Raw genomic sequence first — 24,498 nt, 5'->3', positions numbered from 1 at the left:
AACTTGCACACACAGAAAAATTGCCACATGTACAAAAGTTGCACCACATGCAAAAGTTGCCTCACACAAAACTTGCACATACTCAAAACGCACCACACATAAAACTCGCCACGCGCAAAACTCGCCATGCACAAATCTTGCTGCACAGAACTTGCTACACTAACCTGTCACATGCAACTCGACACACAAAAAGTTGCTACACGCATGTCGCCACACAAAACTCATCTCACAAAAGTCGCTACATGCATGTCGCCACACGCAACTCAACACACACAACTTGACACATGAAACTCGCCCTAAAACACTCACAAGTCTGGTATTGTCCTTCAAAAATAAAAATCTGATTAATAAGCAGACAAACTACAAGAGCAACAAATGTACCATATAGGAATCCGGCAGCTGTCAGTCACATGACCAGTCTATTATGTGTATGTGTGAGCTAATATATACTGCCAGGGGGGAGGGCTTCCTGTTGGCTGGGGATTTATCAGGCTGCCAATAGCAACCAATCACAGCTCAGCTTCTATTTTGCTACAGTTAATTAACCTGAGCTCTGATTGGTTAATATAGGCAACAAAGACATTCTCAGTATAACAAAGCTAATATATGTTAAGAAATTCTTCTATTAGCTTAGTTTTTGCCTTTTAATAATTACATTTCTATCTATTTGTTTTGTGGTTTTTGTGTGCAGAATACATTTTTGTTAACACATTCTATTTTGCTAACAGCAGTCATTAACCCGGGCGAAGCCGGGTAGTACAGCTAGTTTATTACATAAAGCTGAATTCTTACCTAAAAGGCATAACAAGACAAGCCACCAGGAGGTCAGCCATAGCCAGGGACATGATGAACATGTACGTCACCGTTCTCAGTCTTTTTTCCACCGCAGGACAAATGAAGACCACTGTGTTTCCCAAGAAGGTGACCAGATCAATTATAGTTAGTAACAACCCAACCACCACCTGCTGAGGAGCGATTTCAGATGTTTTATTCCCGTCTCTTCTCATCCCCGAGGTACCAAATGAGAAGTTGGAGGTCAATGACACATCTTTGTCCATCGGCATTTTGAGCGCTTATGTCCTAGAATACAAAAGAGACGGAAAATTGGTCTGGTAGAAAATAATCTGCTAAATGCATAGTATCTGGTGCTCTTTTTATAGCAGATACTCGAGAGAATTGTTTATGTTTAATAGCAAGACTGAAGAGATGAGAAAAAATATCAAGCAGCAATGTGTCCCAGTTCCATAATTCTGAAGGACAGAAGCTTCCGAAATTGACTGTAATTCAAACATTGTCTGAAACCTGCTAGTGGTAACCAAATGGGCACATCTAATGCTAATTAATGTACAGGACAGTATCATCGTAGTTGTATCCTTGCACAGTACATAGGGGCAGTATTATAGTAGTTATATTCTTGTACATAGGGGCAGTATTATAGTAGTTATATTCTTGTATATAGGGGCAGTATTATAGTAGTTATATTCTTGTACATAGGGGGCAGTATTATAGTAGTTATATTCTTGTACATAGGGGCAGTATTATAGTAGTTATAATCTTGTACATAGGGGCAGTATTATAGTAGTTATATTCTTGTACATAGGGGCAGTATTATAGTAGTTATATTCTTGTACATAGCAGCAGTATTATAGTCGTTATATTCTTGTACATAGGGGCAGTATTATAGTAGTTATATTCTTGTACATAGGAGCAGTAGTATAGTAGTTATATTCTTGTACATAGGAGCAGTATTATAGTAGTTATATTCTTGTACATAGCAGCAGTATTATAGTCGTTATATTCTTGTACATAGGGGGCAGTATTATAGTAGTTATAATCTTGTACATAGGGGCAGTATTATAGTAGTTATATTCTTGTACACAGGGGGCAGTATTATAGTAGTTATATTCTTATATATAGGAGCAGTATTATAGTAGTTATATTCTTGTACATAGGGGGCAGTATTATAGCAGTTATATTCTTGTACATAGGAGCAGTATTATAGTAGTTATATTCTTGTACATAGGGGGCAGTATTATAGTAGTTATATTCTTGTACATAGGATCAGTATTATAGTAGTTATATTCTTGTACAAAGGAGCAGTATTATAGTAGTTATATTCTTGTACATGGGGCAGTATTATAGTAGTTATATTCCTGTACATAGGGAGCAGTATTATAGTAGTTATATTCTTGTACATAGGGGCAGTATAATAGTAGTTATATTCTTGTACATAGAGGCAGTATTATAGTAGTTATATTCTTGTACATAGGAGCAGTATTATAGTAGTTATATTCCTGTACATAGGGAGCAGTATTATAGTAGTTATATTCTTGTACATAGGGGCAGTATAATAGTAGTTATATTCTTGTACATAGAGGCAGTATTATAGTAGTTATATTCTTGTACATAGGAGCAGTATTACAGTAGTTATATTCTTGTACATAGGAGGCAGTATTATAGTAGTTATATTCTTGTACATAGGAGCAGTATTATAGTAGTTATATTCTTGTACATAGGGGCAGTATAATAGTAGTTATATTCCTGTACATAGGGAGCAGTATTATAGTAGTTATATTCTTGTACATAGGGGGCAGTATTATAGTAGTTATATTCTTGTACATAGGGAGCAGTATTATAGTAGTTATATTCTTGTACATAGGGAGCAGTATTATAGTAGTTATATTCTTGCACATAGGGGGCAGTATTATAGTAGTTATATTCTTGTACATAGGAGCAGTATTATAGTAGTTATATTCTTGTACATAGGAGCAGTATTATAGTAGTTATAGTCTTGGACATAAGGGCAGTATTATGGTAGTTATATTCTTGTACATAGGGGCAGTATTATAGTAGTTATATTCTTGTACATAGGGGCAGTATTATAGTAGTTATGTTCTTGTACATAGAGGCAGTATTATAGTAGCTATATTCTTGTACATAGGAGCAGTATTATAGTAGTTATATTCTTGTACATAGGGGCAGTATTACAGTAGTTATATTCTAGTATAAAGTGTCAGTATAATAATAATTATGCTTTTGTCCACAGCAAGCAGTATTGCAGCAATTTTGAAGTTATATTATTGCTGTGTGTAGTAATGCTGCTCTATACTGCTTTAGTGGATATACAACGCTTGGAGAAATTATAGTAGTTCATACTGTTCAATAAATTCCAAGTTCTGATGATAAAAGATTCTATCAGTCATTTACTTACTCTGTGAGTCCCACTGACATAGGAATAAATATATCTGATATTTTATACAGCAAACAATGTTATACCTACTGTCAGACACGGTACTCGTGTTTGGAATTGCTTCCCTTTGCTTATCATGGCACTTTCTCTAAGGATAGCTCTCTTTGCACACAGAATTTCCTGTAAGTTCAGTACCAGCTGAATACATACATACAGTGGGTACGGAAAGTATTCAGACCCCTTTACATTTTTCACTCTTTGCTTCATTGCAGCCATTTGGTAAATTCAATAAAGTACATTTTTTTCTCATTAATGTACATTCTGCACCCCATCTTGACTGAAAAAAAACAGAAATGTACAATTTTTTGCAAATTTATTAAAAAAGAAAAACTGAAATATCACATGGTCTTAAGTATTCCGACCCTTTGCTCAGAAACTCATATTTAAGTCCCATGCTGTCCATTTCCTTGTGATCCTCCTTGAGATGGTGCTACTTCTTCACTGGAGTCCAGCTGTGTTTAATTGAACTGATAGGACTTGATTTGGAAAGGCGCACACCTGTCTATATAAGACCTCACAGCTCACAGCGCATGCCAGACCAAATGAGAATCATGAGGTCAAAGGAACTGGCCAAGGAGCTCAGAGACAGAATTGTGGCAAGGCACAGATCTAGCCAAGGTTACAACAGAATTTCTGCAGTACTCAAGGTTCTTAAGAGCACAGTGGCCTCCATAATCCTTAAATGGAAGAAGTTTGAGACCACCAGAAGTCTTCCTAGACCTGGCCGTCCAGATAAACTGAGCAATTGTGGGAGAAGAGCCTTGGCGAGAGAGGTAAAGAAGAACCCTAAGATCAACTATCACTGCAGCCCTCCACCAGTCGGGCCTTTATGGCAGAGTGGCCCGACGGAAGCCTCTCCTCAGTGCAAGACATATGAAAGCCCGCAAAGAGTTTGCTAAAAAACACATGAAGGACTCCCAGACTATGAGAAATAAGATTCTCTGGTCTGATGAGATGAAGATAGACCTTCTTGGTGATACTTGTAAGTGGTATGTGTGGAAAAAACCAGGCACTGCTCATCACCTGCCAATACAATCCCAACAGTGAAACATGGTGGTGGCAGCATCATGCTATGGGGGTGTTTTTCAGCTGCAGGGACAGGACGACTGGTTGTCATTGAAGGAAACATGAATGCGGCCAAGTACAGAGATATCCTGGATGAAAACCTCTTCCAGAGTGCTCTGGACCTCAGACTTGGCCGAAGGTTCACCTTCCAACAAGAAGATGACCCTAAGCACAAGGCTAAAATAACAAAGGAGTGGCTTCAGAACAACTCTGTGACCATTCTTGACTGGCCCAGCCAGAGCCCGGACCTAAACCCAATTGAGCATCTCTGGAGAGACCTGAAAATTACTCCACCAACGTCCACCATCCAACCTGAAGGAACTGGAGAGGATTTGCAAGGAAGAAAGGCAGAGGATCCCCAAATCCAGGTGTGAAAAACTTGTTGCATCATTCCCAAGAAGACTCATGGCTGTACTAGCTCAAAAGGTGCTTCTACTCAATACTGAGCAAAGGGTCTGAATACTTATGACAATGGGATATTTCAGTTTTTCTCTTTAACAAATTTGAAAACATTTCTACATTTCTGTTTTTTTCAGACAAGATGGGGTGCAGAGTGTACATAAATGAGAGAAAAAATGAACTTTTTTGAATTTACTAAATGGCTGTAATGAAACAAAGAGTGAAAAATTTAAAGGCGTCTGAATACTTTCCATACCCATTCTATGTAGTTAGCTATAGCTAAGTAACTACAGTACGTGCACATATGCATGGACTCCTTTTATAGTTATAATATAGAGAGGTAATTAGTACAGAATTAACCCCTTTCTGACATCAGACGTACTATCCCGTCGAGGTGGGGTGGGCCCATATGACCACCGACGGGATAGTACGTCATACGCGATCGGCCGCGCTCACGGGGGGAGCGCGGCCGATCGCGGCCGGGTGTCAGCTGCATATCGCAGCTGACATCCGGCACTATGTGCCAGGAGCGGTCACGGACTGCCCCCGGCACATTAACCCCCGGCACACCGCGATCAAACATGATCGCGGTGTACCGGCGGTATAGGGAAGCATCGCGCAGGGAGGGGGCTCCCTGCGGGCTTCCCTGAGACCCCCGGAGCAACGCGATGTGATCGCGTTGCTCCGAGGGTCTCCTACCTCCCTCCTCGCCGCAGATCCCGGATCCAAGATGGCCGCGGTATCCGGGTCCTGCAGGGAGGGAGGTGGCTTACCGAGTGCCTGCTCAGAGCAGACACTTGGTAAGCCTGCAGCCCTGCACAGCAGATCGTCGATCTGATAGAGTGCTGTGCACACTGCCAGATCAATGATCTGTAATGTCCCCCCCTGGGACAAAGTAAAAAAGTTTAAAAAAAATTCCCCACATGTGTGTAAAAAAAAAAAAAAAAAATATCCTAAATAAAGAAAAATAAAATATATTATTCCCATAAATAAATTTCTTTAGCTAAATAAAATAAAAAAAACAATAAAAGTACACATATTTAGTATCGCCGCGTCCGTAACGACCCAAACTATAAAACTGCCCCACTAGTTAACCCCTTCAGTAAACACCGTAAGAAAAAAAAAAAAAACGAGGCAAAAAACAACGCTTTATTATCATACCGCCGAACAAAAAGTGGAATAACACGCGATCAAAAAGACTGATATAAATAACCATGGTACCGCTGAAAACGTCATCTTGTCCCGCAAAAAACGAGCTGCAATACAGCATCATCAGCAAAAAAATAAAAAAGTTATAGTCCTGAGAATAAAGCGATACCAAAATAATTATTTTTTCTATAAAATAGTTTTTATCGTATAAAAGCACCAAAACATAAAAAAAATGATATACATGAGATATCGCTGTAATCGTACTGACCCGACGAATAAAACTGCTTTATCAATTTTACCAAACGCGGAACGGTATAAACGCCTCCCCCAAAAGAAATTCATGAATAGCTGGTTTTTGATCACTCTGCCTCACAAAAATCGGAATAAAAAGCGATCAAAAAATGTCACGTGTCCGAAAATGTTACCAATAAAAACGTCAACTCGTCCCGCAAAAAACAAGATCTCACATGACTCTGTGGACTCAAATATGGAAAAATTACAGCTCTCAAAATGTGGTAACGCAAAAAATATTTTTTGCAATGAAAAGCGTCTTTCAGTGTGTGACGGCTGCCAATCATAAAAATCCGCTAAAAAACCCGCTATAAAAGTAAATCAAACCCCCCTTCATCACCCCCTTAGTTAGGGAAAAATAAAAAAAATTAAAAATGTATTTATTTCCATTTTCCCATTAGGGTTAGGGTTAGGGTTAGGGCTAGAGTTAGGACTAGAGTTAGGGCTAGGGTTAGGGCAAGGGTTAGGGCTAGGGTTGGGGCTAGGGTTAGGGTTAGGGCTAGGGTTGGGGCTAGGGTTACATAGTTACATAGTTATTGAGGTTGAAGGAAGACTTTAAGTCCATCTAGTTCAACCCATAGCCTAACCTAACATGCCCTAACATGTTGATCCAGAGGAAGGCAAAAAAAACCCATGTGGCAAAGAGTAACTCCACCATGGGGAAAAAAATTCCTTCCCGACTCCACATACGGCAATCAGACTAGTTCCCTGGATCAACGCCTTATCAAGGAATCTAGTGTATATACCCTGTAATATTATACTTTTCCAGAAAGGTATCCAGTCCCCTCTTAAATTTAATTAATGAATCACTCATTACAACATCATACGGCAGAGAGTTCCATAGTCTCACTGCTCTTACAGTAAAGAATCCGCGTCTGTTATTATGCTTAAACCTTCTTTCCTCCAGACGTAGAGGATGCCCCCTTGTCCCTGTCTCAGGTCTATGATTAAAAAGATCATCAGAAAGGTCTTTGTACTGTCCCCTCATATATTTATACATTAAAATAAGATCACCCCTTAGTCTTTGTTTTTCCAAACTAAATAGCCCCAAGTGTAATAACCTATCTTGGTATTGCAGACCCCCCAGTCCTCTAATAACCTTGGTCGCTCTTCTCTGCACCCGCTCCAGTTCAGCTATGTCTTTCTTATACACCAGAGACCAGAACTGTGCAGAGTATTCTAAGTGTGGTCGAACTAGTGATTTGTATAGAGGTAAAATTATGTTCTCATGAGCATCTATGCCTCTTTTAATACATCCCATTATTTTATTTGCCTTTGTAGCAGCTGCCTGACACTGGCCACTGAATACGAGTCTGTCATCCACCCATACACCCAGGTCTTTTTCATTGATGGTTTTGCCCAGAGTTTTAGAATTAAGCACATAGTTATACATCTTATTACTTCTACCCAAGTGCATGACCTTACATTTATCCCCATTAAAGCTCATTTGCCATTTATCAGCCCAAGCTTCTAGTTTACATAAATCATCCTGTAATATAAAATTGTCCTCCCCTGTATTGATTACCCTACAGAGTTTAGTGTCATCTGCAAATATTGAAATTCTACTCTGAATGCCCCCTACAAGGTCATTAATAAATATGATAAAAAGAAGAGGGCCCAATACTGACCCCTGTGGTACCCCACTGCTAACCGCGACCCAGTCCGAGTGTGCTCCATTAATAACCACCATTTGTCTCCTATCCCTGAGCCAGCTCTCAACCCACTTACACATATTTTCCCCTATCCCCATTACTCTCATTTTATGTAACAACCTTTTGTGTGGCACCGTATCAAAAGCTTTGGAAAAGTCCATATACACTACGTCCACTGGGTTCCCTTGGTCCAGTCCGGAACTTACCTCTTCATAGAAGCTGATCAAATTAGTCTGACATGAGTGGTCCCAAGTAAACCCGTGCTGATACTGGGTCATGAGGTTATTCCTCTTCAGATACTCCAGTATAGCATCCCTTAGAATGCCCTCCAGGATTTTACCCACAGTAGAGGTTAAACTTACTGGCCTATAATTACCGAGTTCAGTTTTTGCCCCTTTTTTGAATATTGGCACCACATTTGCTATACGCCAGTCCTGTGGTACAGACCCTGTTATTATGGACTCTTTAAAGATTAAAAATAATGGTCTATCAATGACTGTACTTAGTTCCTGCAGTACTCGGGGGTGTAGGGTTGGGGCTAGGGTTAGGGCTAGGGTTAGGGCTAGGGTTAGGGCTAGTGTTACGGCTAGTGATAGGGCTAGGGTTATTGCTAGGGTTAGGGCTAGGGTTAGGGCTAGGGTTGGGGCTAGGGTTGGGGCTACAGTTAGGGTTGGGGCTAAAGATAGGGTTAGGGTTTGGATTACATTTACGGTTGGGAATAGGGTTGGGATTAGGGTTAGGGGTGTGTCTGGGTTAGAGGTGTGGTTAGGGTTACTGTTGGGATTAGGGTAAGGGGTGTGTTTGGATTAGGGTTTCAGTTATAATTGGGGGGTTTCCACTGTTTAGGCACATCAGGGGCTCTCCAAACGGGACATGGCATCCGATCTGAATTCCAGCCAATTCTGCGTTGAAAAAGGAAAACAGTGCTCCTTCCCTTCAGAGCTCTCCCGTGTGCCCAAGCAGGGGTTTACCCCAACATATGGGGTATCAGCGTACTCAGGACAAATTGGACATCATCTTTTGGGGTCCAATTTCTCTTGCTACCCTTGGGAAAATACAAAACTGGGGGCCAAAAAAATAAGTTTTGTGGGAAAATAAAGATTTTTTATTTTCACGGCTCTGCGTTGTAAACTGTAGTGAAACACTTGGGGGTTCAAAGTTCTCACAACACATCTAGATAAGTTCCTTGGGGGGTCTAGTTTCCGATATGGGGTCACATGTGGGGGGTTTGTACTGTTTGGGTACATCAGGGGCTCTGCAAATGCAACGTGACGCCTGCAGACCAATCCATTTAAGTCTGCATTCCAAATGGCGCTCCTTCCCTTCCGAGCTCTGTCATGCGCCCAAACAGTGGTTCCCCCCCACATATGGGGTATCAGCATACTCAGGACAAATTGGACAACAACTTTTGGGGTCCAATTTATCCTGATACCCTTGTGAAAATACAAAACTGGGGGCTAAAAATCATTTTTGTGAAAAATAAAAGAATTTTTATTTTCACGGCTCTGCGTTATAAACTGTAGTGAAACACTTGGGGGTTCAAAGCTCTCAAAACACATCTAGATAAGTTCCTTAGGGGGTCTACTTTCCAAAATGGTGTCACTTGTGGGGGTTTTTAATGTTTAGGCACATCAGGGGCTCTCCAAACGCAACATGGCATCCCATCTTAATTCCAGTCAATTTTGCATTGAAAAGTAAAATAGCGCTCCTTCCCTTCCGAGCTCTGCTATGCGCCAAAACAGTGGTTTACCCCCACATATGGGGTATCGTCGTACTCAGGACAAATTGCACAACAACTTTTGTGGTCTAATTTCTTCTCTTACCCTTGGGGAAATAAAAAAATGGGGGCGAAAAGATCATTTTTGTGAAAAAATATGATTTTTTATTTTTACGGCTCTGCATTATAAACTTGAAGCACTTGTTGGGTCAAAGTGCTCAACACACATCTAGATAAGTTCCTTAAGGGGTCTACTTTGCAAAATGGTGTCACTTGTGGGGGGTTTCAATGTTTAGGCACATCAGGGGCTCTCCAAACGCAACATGGCGTCCCATCTCAATTCCAGTCAATTTTGCATTGAAAAGTCAAATGGCGCTCCTTCCCTTCCGAGCTCTGCCCTGCGCCCAAACAATGGTTTACACCCACATATGGGGTATCAGCGTACTCAGGACAAATTGCACAACAATTTTTGGGGTCCAATTTCTTCTCTTACCCTTGGGAAAATAAAAAATTGGGGGCGAAAAGATCATTTTTGTGAAAAAATATGATTTTTTATTTGTACGGCTCTGCATTATAAACTTCTGTGAAGCACTTGTTGGGTCAAAGTGCTCAGCACACATCTAGATAAGTTCCTTAGGGGGTCTACTTTCCAAAATGGTGTCACTTGTGGGGGGTTTCAATGTTTAGGCACATCAGGGGCTCTCCAAATGCAACATGGCGTCCCATCTCAATTCCAGTCAATTTTGCTTTAAAAGTCAAATGGCGCTCCTTCCCTTCCGAGCTCTGCCCTGCGCCCAAAAAATGGTTTACACCCACATATGGGGTATCAGCGTACTCAGGACAAATTGCACAACAATTTTTGGGGTCCAATTTCTTCTCTTACCCTTGGGAAAATAAAAAATTTGGGGCGAAAATATCATTTTTGTGAAAAAATATGATTTTTTATTTTTACGGCTCTGCATTATAAACTTCTGTGAAGCACTTGTTGGGTCAAAGTGCTCACCACACATCTAGATAAGTTCCTTAGGGGGTCTACTTTCCAAAATGGTGTCACTTGTGGGGGGTTTCAATGTTTAGGCACATCAGGGGCTCTCCAAATGCAACATGGCGTCCCATCTCAATTCCAGTCAATTTTGCATTGAAAAGTCAAATGGCGCTCCTTTCCTTCCGAGCTCTGCCATGCGCCCAAACAGTGGTTTACCCCCACATATGGGGTATCAGCGTACTCAGGACAAATTGTACAACAAATTTTGGGGTCTATTTTCTCCTGTTACCCTTGGTAAAATAAAACAAATTGGAGCCGAAATAAATTTTGTGTGAAAAAAAGTTAAATGTTTATTTTTATTTAAACATTCCAAAAATTCCTGTGAAATACCTGAAGGGTTAATAAACTTCTTGAAAGTGGTTTTGAGTACCTTGAGGGGTGCAGTTTTTAGAATGGTGTCACACTTGGGTATTTTCCATCATATAGACCCCTCAAAATGACTTCAAATGAGATGTGGTCCCTAAAAAAAATGGTGTTGTAAAAATGAGAAATTGCTGGTCAACTTTTAACCCTTATAACTCCGTCACAAAAAAAAATTTTGGTTCCAAAATTGTGCTGATGTAAAGTAGACGTGTGGGAAATGTTACTTATTAAGTATTTTGCGTGACATATGTCTGTGATTTAAGGGCATAAAAATTCAAAGTTGGAAAATTGGGAAATTTTCAAAATTTTCGCCAAATATTCGTTTTTTTCACACATAAACGCAAGTTATATCAAAGAAATGTTACCACTATCATGAAGTACAATATGTCTCGAGAAAACAATGTCAGAATCGCCAAGATCCGTTGAAGCGTTCCAGAGTTATAACCTCATAAAGGGACAGTGATCAGAATTGTAAAAATTGGCCCGGTCATTAACGTGCAAACCACCCTTGGGGGTGAAGGGGTTAAGGACCTGAAAACACAATGGGGGACAATAAGTTGGATACGGGCGAAGTCTATTCTCCTTTTTGCTACAGGACCCAGAGAATTCTATGTAAAGCAATAAACACTGGGAAGAATATACAGAAGAATGGGATATACAAGAATAGACTGCCCTTATTCATAAGCTTTACCATAGACACAACTGTAATAGTTCTGTAATTGGCGATTGTTTCTTTTTTTTTTAACTTTGAAGTTCACAATTACATATATGTAAATAAGCAGTTTTCTCGCAAATTGATGAAAATCAATGGGATATTATTCAGTTTTGGGACCATTCAGTCCTCTCCTCCTCCACTATTCTCTTCACACAGCGCTATTGCAGTACGTGGACGTCTCCCTGTTGATGTAGCGCTCTATTAAAGCCTGATTGAGATGGTGGAGATGAAGTATACTCAATCCCCGCTGGAAGGCTCTTTCTCGAAACAATGTTATGACCTACTGCTTTACTCAATTGTTTGCTTATGTCAAAATAATCAGAAACTGTGAACCCCGGGAAAGCGCGGCTCATGATACCATGCTACGGAAATCAGTGGAACATTGCTGCCGCCAATCTTTCGTTCATACTTGATACCAACATGAGTTGATGAGCAAGAAATAAAATCCCAAAATGGAAAAAAAGGAAAGAAAATTATAATTTCTTATGAAAATATACATATATATTCAATACTGTGCAAAAGTTTGAGCAAGGTGCAAGGTTAGTAGAAGCTTTAAGATATAAAAGTGTTAATAGTTTATTTTTATCAATTAGCAAATTCCAAAGTGAATGAATGAACAAAAGAGAAATCGAAATCACACCAATATTTGGTGACAATACTTTACCTTCAAAACAGCATCAATTCTTCTTGATAAACTCGTACAAAGTTGAAGTTTTAGTGACATTATAGTCCAGTGTAAGGGTAACCAATTATACCAAAAAGTGAGAAAGATCATCATTTACATATGTAGGTTGAAATACAGTCATTAACTGAAACAGAACAAACAGTGTAGGAGGCTTAAAACTGGGTGAGGAACAGCAAAACTTTGCCACAAAGTGAGGTTGTAGAAGACAGAATCGTGGTACAAATTATACAACATGGAAAGATATAGTACAACAATAAGATACAAGGTAGTTAAACTGCATCAGCAAGGAGTCTCCTGTTATGGTCCGGTGGTAGGACCTCAAAACTGACCTGACACATATGACCAGAATATAGGACACGTTCTGGGGATGTGGCCGCTATACTGCCCGCAATCCTGATCCTATCCAAACACACTAAAGGCAGCCGTGGAGCGTTCCTAAAATCCTAGACGCCACGTTCACAGCCTGAGAAACTGACTACCCCTAGAGAGAAAGCAAAGACCTCACTTGCCTCAGAGAAATAACCCCAAAGTTATAGATAGCCCCCCACAAATAATAACGGTGAGTTAAGGGGAAAAGACAAACGTAGAGATGAAACAGGTTAAGCAAATGAGGCCCGCTAATACTAGATAGACAGAAAATAGATAGGAGTCTGTGCGGTCAGTACAAAAACTATCAAAAATAAACCACGCAGAGAATGCAAGAACCCCCACACCGACTCACGATGTGAGGGGCGCACTCTGCACCCCAGAACTAACCAGCCAGCAAAAAATCACATAAAAGCAAGCTGGACTGAACTCATTATATACTGAGAAACGTTTTCAAGGAAATAATGAGCAAACAAACTTAGCTTCTCCAGCAGGAGACTGGTCACAAGGAATATTCAGGAGAACTCAGAAACAGAACTGAATACACCGACAGCAGGCAACAAGTGAAGGTCCAGGTGGAATTAAATAGGGACCAGTCATAGCAGGAAATGAGGCAACTGAGCCCTGCTACAGACATGCAGTATCGCTAAAGGCCACCAGAGGGAGCCCAGACGGAATTCACAACAGTACCCCCCCTTGAGGAGGGGTCACCGAACCCTCACTAGAGCCCCCCGGCCGATCAGTACGAGCTGAATGAAAGGCACGAACCAAATCGGCCGCATGGACATCAGAGGCGACAACCCAGGAATTATCCTCCTGACCATAGCCCTTCTACTTAACCAAGTACTGAAGCTTCCGTCTCGAAACACGAGAATCCAAGATCTTCTCCACCACATACTCCAATTCTCCCTCGACCAAGACAGGAGCAGGAGGATCAACAGAAGGAACCACAGGCACCACATATCTCCGCAACAATGACCTATGGAACACATTGTGAATGGCAAACGAAGCTGGGAGGTCCAAACGAAATGACACAGGGTTGAGAATTTCCAAAATCTTATAAGGACCGATGAAATGAGGCTTGAACTTAGGAGAGGAAACCTTCATCGGAACATAACGAGAAGACAACCATACCAAATCCCTCACACGAAGTCGGGGACCCACACAGCGACGGCGGTTAGTAAAGCGCTGAGCATTCTCTTGTGACAACGTCAAATTGTCTACCACATGGTTCCAAATCTGCTGCAACCTATCCACCACAGAATCCACCCCAGGACAGTCAGAGGGCTCAACCTGACCCGAGGAGAAACGAGGATGAAAACCAGAATTGCAAAAGAAAGGTGAAACCAAAGTAGCAGAACTAGCCCGATTATTGAGGGCGAACTCAGCCAATGGCAAAAAAGTCACCCAATCATCCTGATCAGCCGAAACAAAACATCTCAAATAAGTTTCCAAGGTCTGATTAGTTCGTTCGGTTTGGCCATTCGTCTGAGGATGGAAGGCCGACGAAAAAGACAATTCAATGCCCATCTTGGCACAAAAGGACCGCCAAAATCTGGACACAAACTGGGATCCTCTGTCAGACACAATGTTCTCCGGAATACCATGTAAACGAACCACATTCTGAAAAAACAGTGGTACCAAATCGGAGGAGGAAGGCAGCTTAGGCAAGGGCACCAAATGGACCATTTTAGAAAAACGATCACAAACCACCCAGATGACAGACATTCTCTGAGAGACAGGAAGATCTGAAATAAAATCCATGGAAATATGCGTCCAAGGCCTCTTCGGGACAGGCAAGGGCAAAAGCAATCCACTGGCACGAGAACAGCAAGGCTTGGCCCGAGCACAAATCCCACAGGACTGCACAAAGGAACGCACATCCCGCGACAAGGAAGGCCACCAAAAGGATCTCGCCACCAAATCCCTGGTACCAAAAATCCCAGGATGACCCACCAACACCGAAGAATGAACCTCGGAAATAACTCTACTGGTCCATCTGTCCGGGACAAACAGTCTCTCCGGTGGACAACGGTCAGGTCTATTGGCCTGAAACTCTTGCAACACTCATCGCAGATCAGGAGAGATGGCAGACAAAATCACCCCCTCTTTGAGGACACCAGTCGGTTCAGAAACTTCCGGGGAGTCAGGTACAAAACTCCTAGAAAGGGCATCAGCCTTCACGTTTTTCGAACCCGGAAGATATGAAACCACGAAATTGAAACGAGAGAAAAATAGCGACCAACGATACCGTCTCGGATTCAACCGTTTGGCAGACTCGAGATAAGTTAAATTCTTGTGATCCGTCAAGACCACCACACGATGCTTGGTCCCTCAAGCCAATGTCGCCACTTCTCAAATGCCCACTTCATTGCCAACAACTCTCGATTACCAACATCATAATTCTGCTCGGCAGGCGAAAACTTTCTTGAAAAGAAAGCACATGGTCTCATCACAGAGCCATCAGAGCTTTTCTGTGATAAGACAGCCCCTGCTCCAATCTCAGAAGCATCAACCTCGACCTGGAAAGGAAGAGAGTCATCGGGCTGGCGCAAGACAGGAGCCGAAGAAAAGCGACGTTTCAGCTCCTGAAAGGCCTCCACGGCCGCAGGAGACCAATTAGTCACATCAGAACCCTTCTTGGTCAAATCCGTCAAAGGTTTAACCACACTAGAAAAATTAGTGATGAAGCGACGGTAAAAATTAGCAAAACCCAAGAACTTCTGAAGACTCTTCACAGATGTAGGTTGAGTCCAGTCATGAATAGCCTGGACCTTGACTGGATCCATCTCAATAGTAGAAGGAGAAAAAATAAAGCCCAAAAAGGAAACCTTCTGGACTCTGAAGAGACATTTAGAGCCCTTCACAAACAAGGCATTGGCATGCAGGACCTGAAATACCATCCTGACCTGCTTCACATGAGATTCCCAATCATCGGAAAAGACCAAAATATCATCCAGATACACAATCATAAATCTATCCAGATACTCTCGGAAAATGTCGTGCATGAAGGACTGAAACACAGAAGGGGCATTAGAGAGCCCAAAAGGCATCACCAGGTACTCAAAATGGCCTTCGGGCGTATTAAATGCTGTTTTCCATTCATCGCCCTGCTTTATGCGCACAAGATTATACGCTCCACGAAGATCTATCTTGGTGAACCAACTGGCCCCCCTAATCCGGGCAAACAGATCAGACAACAGTGGCAAGGGGTACTGAAATTTGACCGTGATGTTATTTAGAAGGCGATAATCAATACAGGGTCTCAGAGAACCATCCTTCTTGGCCACAAAAAAGAACCCCGCACCCAAAGGGGACGAGGACGGGCGAATATGCCCCTTCTCCAAGGACTCCTTTATATAACTCCGCATAGCGGTATGTTCTGGTACAGATAAATTAAAAAGTCGTCCCTTAGGGAACTTACTACCAGGAATCAGATTTATAGCACAATCACAATCCCTATGAGGAGGTAGGGCATTGGATCTAGGCTCATCAAATACATCCTGGTAGTCCGACAAAAATTCAGGGACTTCAGAAGGAGTAGAAGAAGCAATTGACACCAAAGGAGCATCGCCATGAATTCCCTGGCAACCCCAACTTGACACAGACATTGCTTTCCAATCCAGGACTGGATTATGAGCCTGCAACCATGGCAGGCCCAACACGACAACATCATGCAAATTATGTAGCACAAGAAAGCGAATCACCTCCTGATGTGCAGGAGCCATGCACATGGTCACTTGAGTCCAGTACTGAGGTTTATTCTTGGCCAATGGTGTAGCATCAATTCCCTTTAGTGGAATAGGGAATTGTAAAGGCTGCAAGATAAAACCACAGCGCCTGGCAAATGACAAATCCATCAAATTCAGGGCAGCACCTGAATCCACAAAAGCCATAACTGAGTAGGATGACAGAGAGCAAATCAGAGTAACAGACAAAATGAATTTAGGTTGTACAGTACCAATGGTGACAGACTTGGCGAATCTTTTTGTGCGCTTAGAACACTCTGAGATAACATGACAGAATCACCACAGTAAAAGCACAACCCATTCTGACGTCTGTGGTTTTGCCGTTCAACTCTGGTCAGAATCCTGTCGCATTGCATAGGCTCAGGCTTTTGCTCAGAAAATACCGCCAGATGGCGCACAGGTTTGCGCTCCCGCAAACGCCGGTCAATCTGAATGGCCAAAGACATTGACTCATTCAGACCCGCAGGCGTGGGGAACCCCACCATAACATCCTTAAGGGCTTCAGAAAGACCCTTTCTGAAAATCGCCGCCAGGGCGCACTCATTCCATTGAGTGAGCACAGACCACTTCCTAAACTTCTGACAGTAAATCTCTGCTTCATCCTGACCCTGAGAGAGAGCCAGCAAAACCTTCTTAGCTTGGTCTACCAAATTTGGTTCCTCATAAAGCACTCCAAGCGCCAGAAAAAACGCATCCACATTTAGTAATGAAGGATCTCCTGGCGCCAGAGAGAATGCCCAATCTTGGGGGTCACCACGCAACAAAGAAATAACAATTTTAACTTGCTGAACAGAGTCACCAGAGGAGCGAGGTCTTAGAGAAAGGAATAACTTACAATTATTCTTAAAGTTCAAAAACCTAGATCTAACTCTGGAGAACAGCTCAGGAATTGGCATCTTAGGCTCTGACATAGGACTGTGGACTACATAATCCTGAATGCCCTGTACCCTTGCAGTGAGATGGTCCACACTAGAAGACAGACTCTGAATGTCCATATCTGCAGCTGAGATCAGAACCACCCAAAGATTAAGGGGAGGAGAGAAGCCAAACACAGTGCAGAGGAAAAAAAAAATGACCTCAAGATTTCTCTTCTCCCTCTTCCGCTGCATTAACACTTTATGGCCTGCTGTACTGTTATGGTCCGGTGGTAGGACCTCAAAACTGACCTGACACATATGACCAGAATATAGGACAAGTTCTGGGGATGTGGCCGCTATACTGCCCGCAATCCTGATCCTATCCAAACACACTAAAGGCAGCCGTGGAGCGTTCCTAAAATCCTAGACGCCACGTTCACAGCCTGAGAAACTGACTACCCCTAGAGAGAAAGCAAAGACCTCACTTGCCTCAGAGAAATAACCCCAAAGTTTTAGATAGCCCCCCACAAATAATAACGGTGAGTCAAGGGGAAAACACAAACGTAGAGATGAAACAGGTTTAGCAAATGAGGCCCGCTAATACTAGATAGACAGAAAATAGATAGGAGTCTGTGCGGTCAGTACAAAAACTATCAAAAATAAACCACGCAGAGAATGCAAGAACCCCCACACCGACTCACGATGTGAGGGGCGCACTCTGCACCCTAGAACTAACCAGCCAGCAAAAAATCACATAAAAGCAAGCTGGACTGAACTCATTATATACTGAGAAACGTTTTCAAGGAAATAATGAGCAAACAAACTTAGCTTCTCCAGCAGGAGACTGGTCACACGGAATATTCAGGAGAACTCAGAAACAGGACTGAATACACCGACAGCAGGCAACAAGTGAAGGTCCAGGTGGAATTAAATAGGGACCAGTCATAGCAGGAAATGAGGCAACTGAGCCCTGCTACAGACCCGCAGTATCGCTAAAGGCCACCAGAGGGAGCCCAGACGGAATTCACAACAGTCTCCCAGGCAAAAATTTCAAAGCAGAAAGGGGTTTCAGGATTTGCATTTCAAGGTCATATGAAGAAACACCAAGAAATGGGCAATGTTGAGGACCATAGACACAGTAAATTAGTGCAGCAAATGAAAAACACATCAAGCTTAAGTTTTGCCCCTTCAAAATTGGAGGTTGGCCAGCAGTGCCATCAGTTGAGAACTGTCAGCAATCAGTGGGACACAGGTTCACACATCTACTGTACAGAGAAGTACGGCCAGAAGTGTTTTTCATAGAAGAATTACAGCCAAACATCCCGACATTCGACAAGTAATCAAGGCCAAGTGACTCAACAATGCACAAAAACATCGGAACTGGGTGCAGAAACATGGCAGCCGATGCTTTGGACTGGTGAGTAAAAATCTGAAATATTTGGCTGTAACAGAAGTAAGTTTGTCACCAAAGGACTGTAGAGAGGTATAGTAATGAGAGTCTGAAGGACACAGTGAAGCATGAGGGAAGGACCTGCACTCGCAGCTGCATTTGGTCAGGATTATTGGTGTCCTCAATGCTGATAAATGCAACCACATCACAGAGGTGTCTGATTGTCTGCTGGACTGAATCGATTCACAGGAGCCAGTCTATCGGCCGTTTCAGCAAACTATGGTCACTGGGCAATAGCCCTAAGAACCGACTACTACTTGCCAGCATCAGTGGCTCACTTTTGATTAGCCAGCCTGGATCGATGTCTCTTGTGCGTCACCCTCCAATAATGAAGTTGGGCTAGCCCAGTTAATCAAAAGAAGAGCAACGGACACTGGCAGGTAAGAGGCGGTTCTTAGGTTTCAGATGCCACTGATGATGAGCTCTGCTTGGTTGCTATAGTAAACTGAAAGCTCAGCTCTAGTTGCTATGGTAAAAATGAAAGCTGAGCTCTAATTGGTTGCTCTTGAAAAATTAAAGCTGAGCTTTGACTGAATGTAATGAAAGTTGAGCTCTGATTGGTTACTATGGTAAAAAGAAAGCTGAGCGCTGATTCATTACTTTGGCAATTAAAGACCATTTCACCATAAGACAGATATAATGTAGCATACCTCTCAAGTTTTCCAAAATTGTAAGAGAGAAATGATGAGGCATGGATAATTACGGACCATGTCTCTAGCTACACCCAGCTACAAGCTCTTTCTACCCCGGCAGGAGGAGATATCAGAGGAGGGTTGGTGGCAGTGAGAGACATTCAGCAGATGCCCGAGGCTGCAAGACGTAAATTAAATCCAGGACAATTAAGATCTATGGTTTTATTTTTCATTTATTTATTGTTCATTCATTTATACAGTGCCTTGCGAAAGTATTCGGCCCCCTAGAACTTTTCAACCTTTTCCCACATATCATGTTTCAAACATAAAGATACCAAATGTAAATTTTTGGTGAAGAATCAACAAAAAGTGGAACACAATTGTGAAGTTGAACAAAATGTATTGGTTATTTTAAATTTTTGTGGAAATTTTTGTGGACACCTATCCAGTATTAATCCAATAGTAGGAAAGGGTTAAAAATACACACACACATTAAGAATAAAGTATTTTAATGAAAGAACAAAAGGCACATGGTTTTATTATCTTTATTGTGTGCTCAATCCACCTGAAGACCCTCGTTCTCCTGAAAAAAAATTCCCAAAAAAAGCAACAATATCCCATACCTGTCCGCCGTACAGTCATGTCCCACGCTATAAATGCATCTGAAGGGGTTAAATTCATTTACAACCAGGAGCGGTGCTGATGCTGCCGCTCCTGGCTGTAAACGACTGGGGAATGAATGAAATGAAGGTAACGGAGCTTCGGGGACTTGCGGTGCCGTCACTGAAGCTGTGCCTCCTGGTGGCATAAACTCATTTCAACTGTAGCGTGGGAATTTTTCTGCATATTTTCCCATACTACAGTTCATATAAGTTTATGCCACCAGACGGCGCAGCTTCGGTGACGTCACCGCTAGTCACTGAAGCTCCGCCCCCTGCATTTAATTCATTCCCCAGTGTTTTACAGTCGGGAGCGGCAGCATTAGCAGCGCTCCCGGTTGTAACTGTATTTAACCCCTTCAGATGGATTACTGAGACATGACTGTACGGCAGACAGGTATGGAATATTGTTGTTTTTTGGAATTTTTTTTAGGAGAACAAGGGTCTTCAGGTGGTTTGAGCGTACAATAAAGTTAATAAAACCCTGTGTCTTTCTTTCTTTCAATACTTTATTCTTATATGTGTGTGTGTGTGTGTGTTTTTTTAACCCTTTCCTACTACTGGATTAATAATGGATAGGTGTCTTATTGACTCCTCTCCATTATTAACCAGGCTTAATGTCACCTTACAATAGCAAGGTGACATTAACCCCTTATTACCCCATATCCCACCGCTACAGGGGAGTGGGAAGAGAGTAGCTAAGTGCCAGAATAGGCGCATCTTATAGATTTGCCTTTTCTGGCATGGCTGGAGGAAGATGTTTTTAGCCAGGGGGGTCCTATATCCATGGTCCCTCTCTAGGCTATTAATATCTGCCCTCAATCACTGGCTTTCCCACTCTGGAGGTGAAAATTGCGTGGGAGCCCTCACCAGTTTTTTCCATGATTTAACCCTTTATCTTAACACCTAGAGCTCCCAAATTTTGCACACACACTACTAACATTATTAGTGAGGAATATTTAAAAATATAACGGCTATGAAATGGCTTACTGTATGTAAACCATGTCTTATATCCTGTCAGGTTCGGTAAGGACTTAGCAAAAGCCGGCAATTGAATTACCTGCTTTTATGCTATCTAGCGCTGTATGAAATATGAATATATGTATATATATATATGTGTCTCACTGACATATATATATATATATATAGAGAGAGAGAGAGAGAGAGACTGTATATATGTTTTCAACAATATTTGAGCCCATTGATCCATTATATGTCCATTTTGCAAGCCGCGTACGGATGCCATACGGATGCCATACGGAGGTTTACAAGCGCAAAATACGCAGCCACACCTTGCCTACGGATGACATACAGATCACTGTTCAGGGAACATTTCTGCGTATTTGGTCCATAAAAAACAGACCGTATTTTTATACGTTATATGTGACTCTAGCCTAATATACATAAAAACATAATAACCTTTATCTTGTCATACGGCACAAAACTTTATAAACATAGCCATGTGTCAAGTAATCTTACAAGTTATGGATTGTTACATGTGTACAGGGTCAGAACCAATAACAGCATAAGAATCCATCACCAGAACCACCAGCAGTACAGAAATGCATAATTAGAACTCCCATCAGTACAGAAACACAGCATCAAAACCCTCATCAGTACAGAAATACATCACAAGAACTGCCATCAGTACATGAATACATCACCAGGAGCACCATCAGTACATGAATACATCACTAGGACTTCCATCAGTAGATGACTGCAGCACCAGAACCACTATCAGTAAATGGTACATCAATTGTAATGTCAGGTCAGACTCATATACATTTGTGTATCATGAACCTACAATTTACAGTACACCCTTAACAATGATTGCTGTTAGTCATCATCAGGCTGCGGACCATATAGGAACCACAGTACTGATGAGAATTAGTCATTGTCCCAAACATTTTTTTACATCCAGGTACCTTACAGATGACGGGTCTGATTGGAATTGCTCGCTTTCTTTTCTTCATCTTATTCAGATGCCAAGATGACTTCTCACAGCCATAGCTTGTCTTTGCAGACTTTTGTTTTCTGTGGTCTAGCGTAACACATCCCAAAACGGCAAACCTGAACAGTAAAGTTTGACATCTGTACCAAACACCTACCATTTGGGCATGGACACTAAACACAGACTTCACCAGCAAGTCTGTGTCACTGTTCAGGTTCAGCCCCGTCCCCCAACACCAGGTGTTTCTCGTGCTGTTATAAACATGCAGGGCAAAAGGGAAGAGGCGGGCAAAGTGCATTTAATATATGTGCCATTTCTGGCCAGCTGCTGGATGCTATTTTTAGGCTGGGGGGGCAATACCATGGCTTCTTACCAGCTTGTGAATACCAGCTCCCAGCTGTCTGCTTTAGCTTGGCTGGTTGTCAAAAATGGGGGGGACCCCACACCGTTTTTTTCATTATTTATTTAAATAATTTAAAAATACAGCGTGGGGACCCCTCTATTTTTGATCATGTTTTTGATAATTAACCAGCCTTGCTAACTCTGACAGCTGAGGATTGCAGCCCTCAGCTGTGAGTTTTGTCTGGCTGGTTATCAAACAGAGAGAGGGACCCACGCCGATTTTTCTTCTTTTTATTATTTATTTAAAGCACAGGCACCAGCCGATGAATACTCCCATCAGCCGCCACCTGCTCTCAATGTTATTAGCGGCAGCAGGCATAGGTTGAAGGGAGCAGTAGTCCAATCAGTCTATGCCAGTGACAGGAGGTTAACTTTTTACTTCTGATCATAGCTGCAGGCTCACGCTGTCATTTGACAGCATGGGAACCGCTACTGTCTGACCAGCGGTTATGATTTTACTGCTGATCACAGTCACAGTGTTTGCAGTGCTGTCATGGACATGGCAGCTTGGCAAACACTGGATGTTCTGACCTCCCATTCAAGTGAATGGGTTCGGGTCTGGATACTGTTCTCATACCCGAACTCAAACTCTTTTTAACTGTTCGGCTCAACCTACCGGACCCGAACATCCGTAGGTCCACCTATCTCTAGTCCTTACAAACAGCAGTGTCATTATACTGCTACTGAATAAAAATATCTCCCCTATGCTGAGCCTCTGAATAAATTGCCCCTCACTATTTTCATTGCACAAAATATAACCAACTACTTGCCCCTCTTGTCGTATACACCCTACACACTGCCCTCTCCTTCCCATACTGGGCCCCTCTTCACACTGTCCTCTCACACTGTGTCCCCTTAAAGGGGCCAGTATCTATACAGTACCCCCTCATCACATTCCCCCTCCTTGGTATACTGTCTCCTCCTGTCTAAGCTATTACACTGTCCCCTCATGCTACCCCACACAGCTCAGTCTCTATTCTGTGCCCACACACACTTTTCTCCCCCAATACTGTCTTCTCACACTGTGAGAGACAGGCAGGATAATAAGTGAGTCCTAAAAGCGAGAGACTGGTAAATAAACTGCTTTAAGGGAGAAGATAGTGCCCAATTACTGCAGGATCGACCATAGACCGTATCACAAGGAAAGAGTTGCATTTCACAGCCAGAGTAGTTCTCCCGAGCGCCTGTAAGATGAGAGAGAAAATAACGCTGTGGTACCAGTAATCTCTCAACATTGAAAGTGGGAATGAGACTTTTCCAGATCTGAAAGAAGATGGATCCGTTAACCTGAAGGAAGAGCTCAACACAACAAAATTAGGCTTTACTACATCAGGACCAAGCAGCAGCTGCCACTTTCTTCTCACTGCTACTGAACTGTGAGTGAAACACCAGTGTTCAACTGTGTTAGGGTGTAGAGCAGACTTCTTTACCTATGGAGCTGTAGCAGCGCGACCTGATTATTGGAAGCCAGGTAGGAAGTTAGAAAAGACTAGTTTGTAGAATTTGTCTATACTGTTTCTATTAAACTTTGAATTGCCATAGCGGGAGCGCAGCTTGTGTGACATGCTCTCTCTCTTTGTATCTATTATTGCTGTTATCATTACAATAATAATTTCCGACATATAATCCTCTGTCTTTCAATAAAGCCAGTGTTTTGTGTCTGCCTCGTCATCTACTGTACCGTATTTGAGTCCTGCCTGGCAGTGTCATTCAGGCATTTATTCATAGTGTGTCTTCACCCTTCCCTTCTCATACTATTTCCTCATACATGCCTCCCATCCCTTCCTTGCTCTCCAAACTGTGTCCTCAAAGTTCTCCCACTTCCCAGTTACAAGAAATCTTCTGCTCCATATAACCTGATCACTTTGCTGACGTCACCCTGACCCAGCAGTCATGGCTTTAATTATGCTTGCATCTGAAAGAGACACCTTGGAAAGCTGCATCAGGCGGCCCGAAGGCACCTCCCGGCCGACTGCGCCAGGGGCACATGCCCCCTAGATACTCCTCTGTACTTAGGATATATAATATACAGAACAGTTTTCCGCTGGTGTTTATATAATTATGGATACAATCAATCACCAAGAATCGAGAACAGGCAGCT

The 24,498-nt window shown here is 42.3% G+C and overlaps 1 protein-coding gene across 1 annotated transcript in view; it reads right to left on the bottom strand.

Moving 5' to 3' along the window:
* LOC143793357 (histamine H2 receptor-like) overlaps positions 1-24,498 on the bottom strand; it is a 107,155-nt gene that overhangs the window by 50,643 nt on the left and 32,014 nt on the right. The window contains exon 2 of the mRNA XM_077280261.1: positions 793-1,080. Coding sequence (XP_077136376.1) covers positions 793-1,064 — 272 coding nt within the window. The 5' untranslated portion in view covers positions 1,065-1,080. The remainder of the gene's footprint in view (positions 1-792; positions 1,081-24,498) is intronic.

Source organism: Ranitomeya variabilis, chromosome 1 (genome assembly GCF_051348905.1).
Source record: "Ranitomeya variabilis isolate aRanVar5 chromosome 1, aRanVar5.hap1, whole genome shotgun sequence".
Lineage (NCBI taxonomy): Eukaryota > Metazoa > Chordata > Amphibia > Anura > Dendrobatidae > Ranitomeya > Ranitomeya variabilis.
This window is presented reverse-complemented; position numbering and strand designations above follow the sequence as displayed.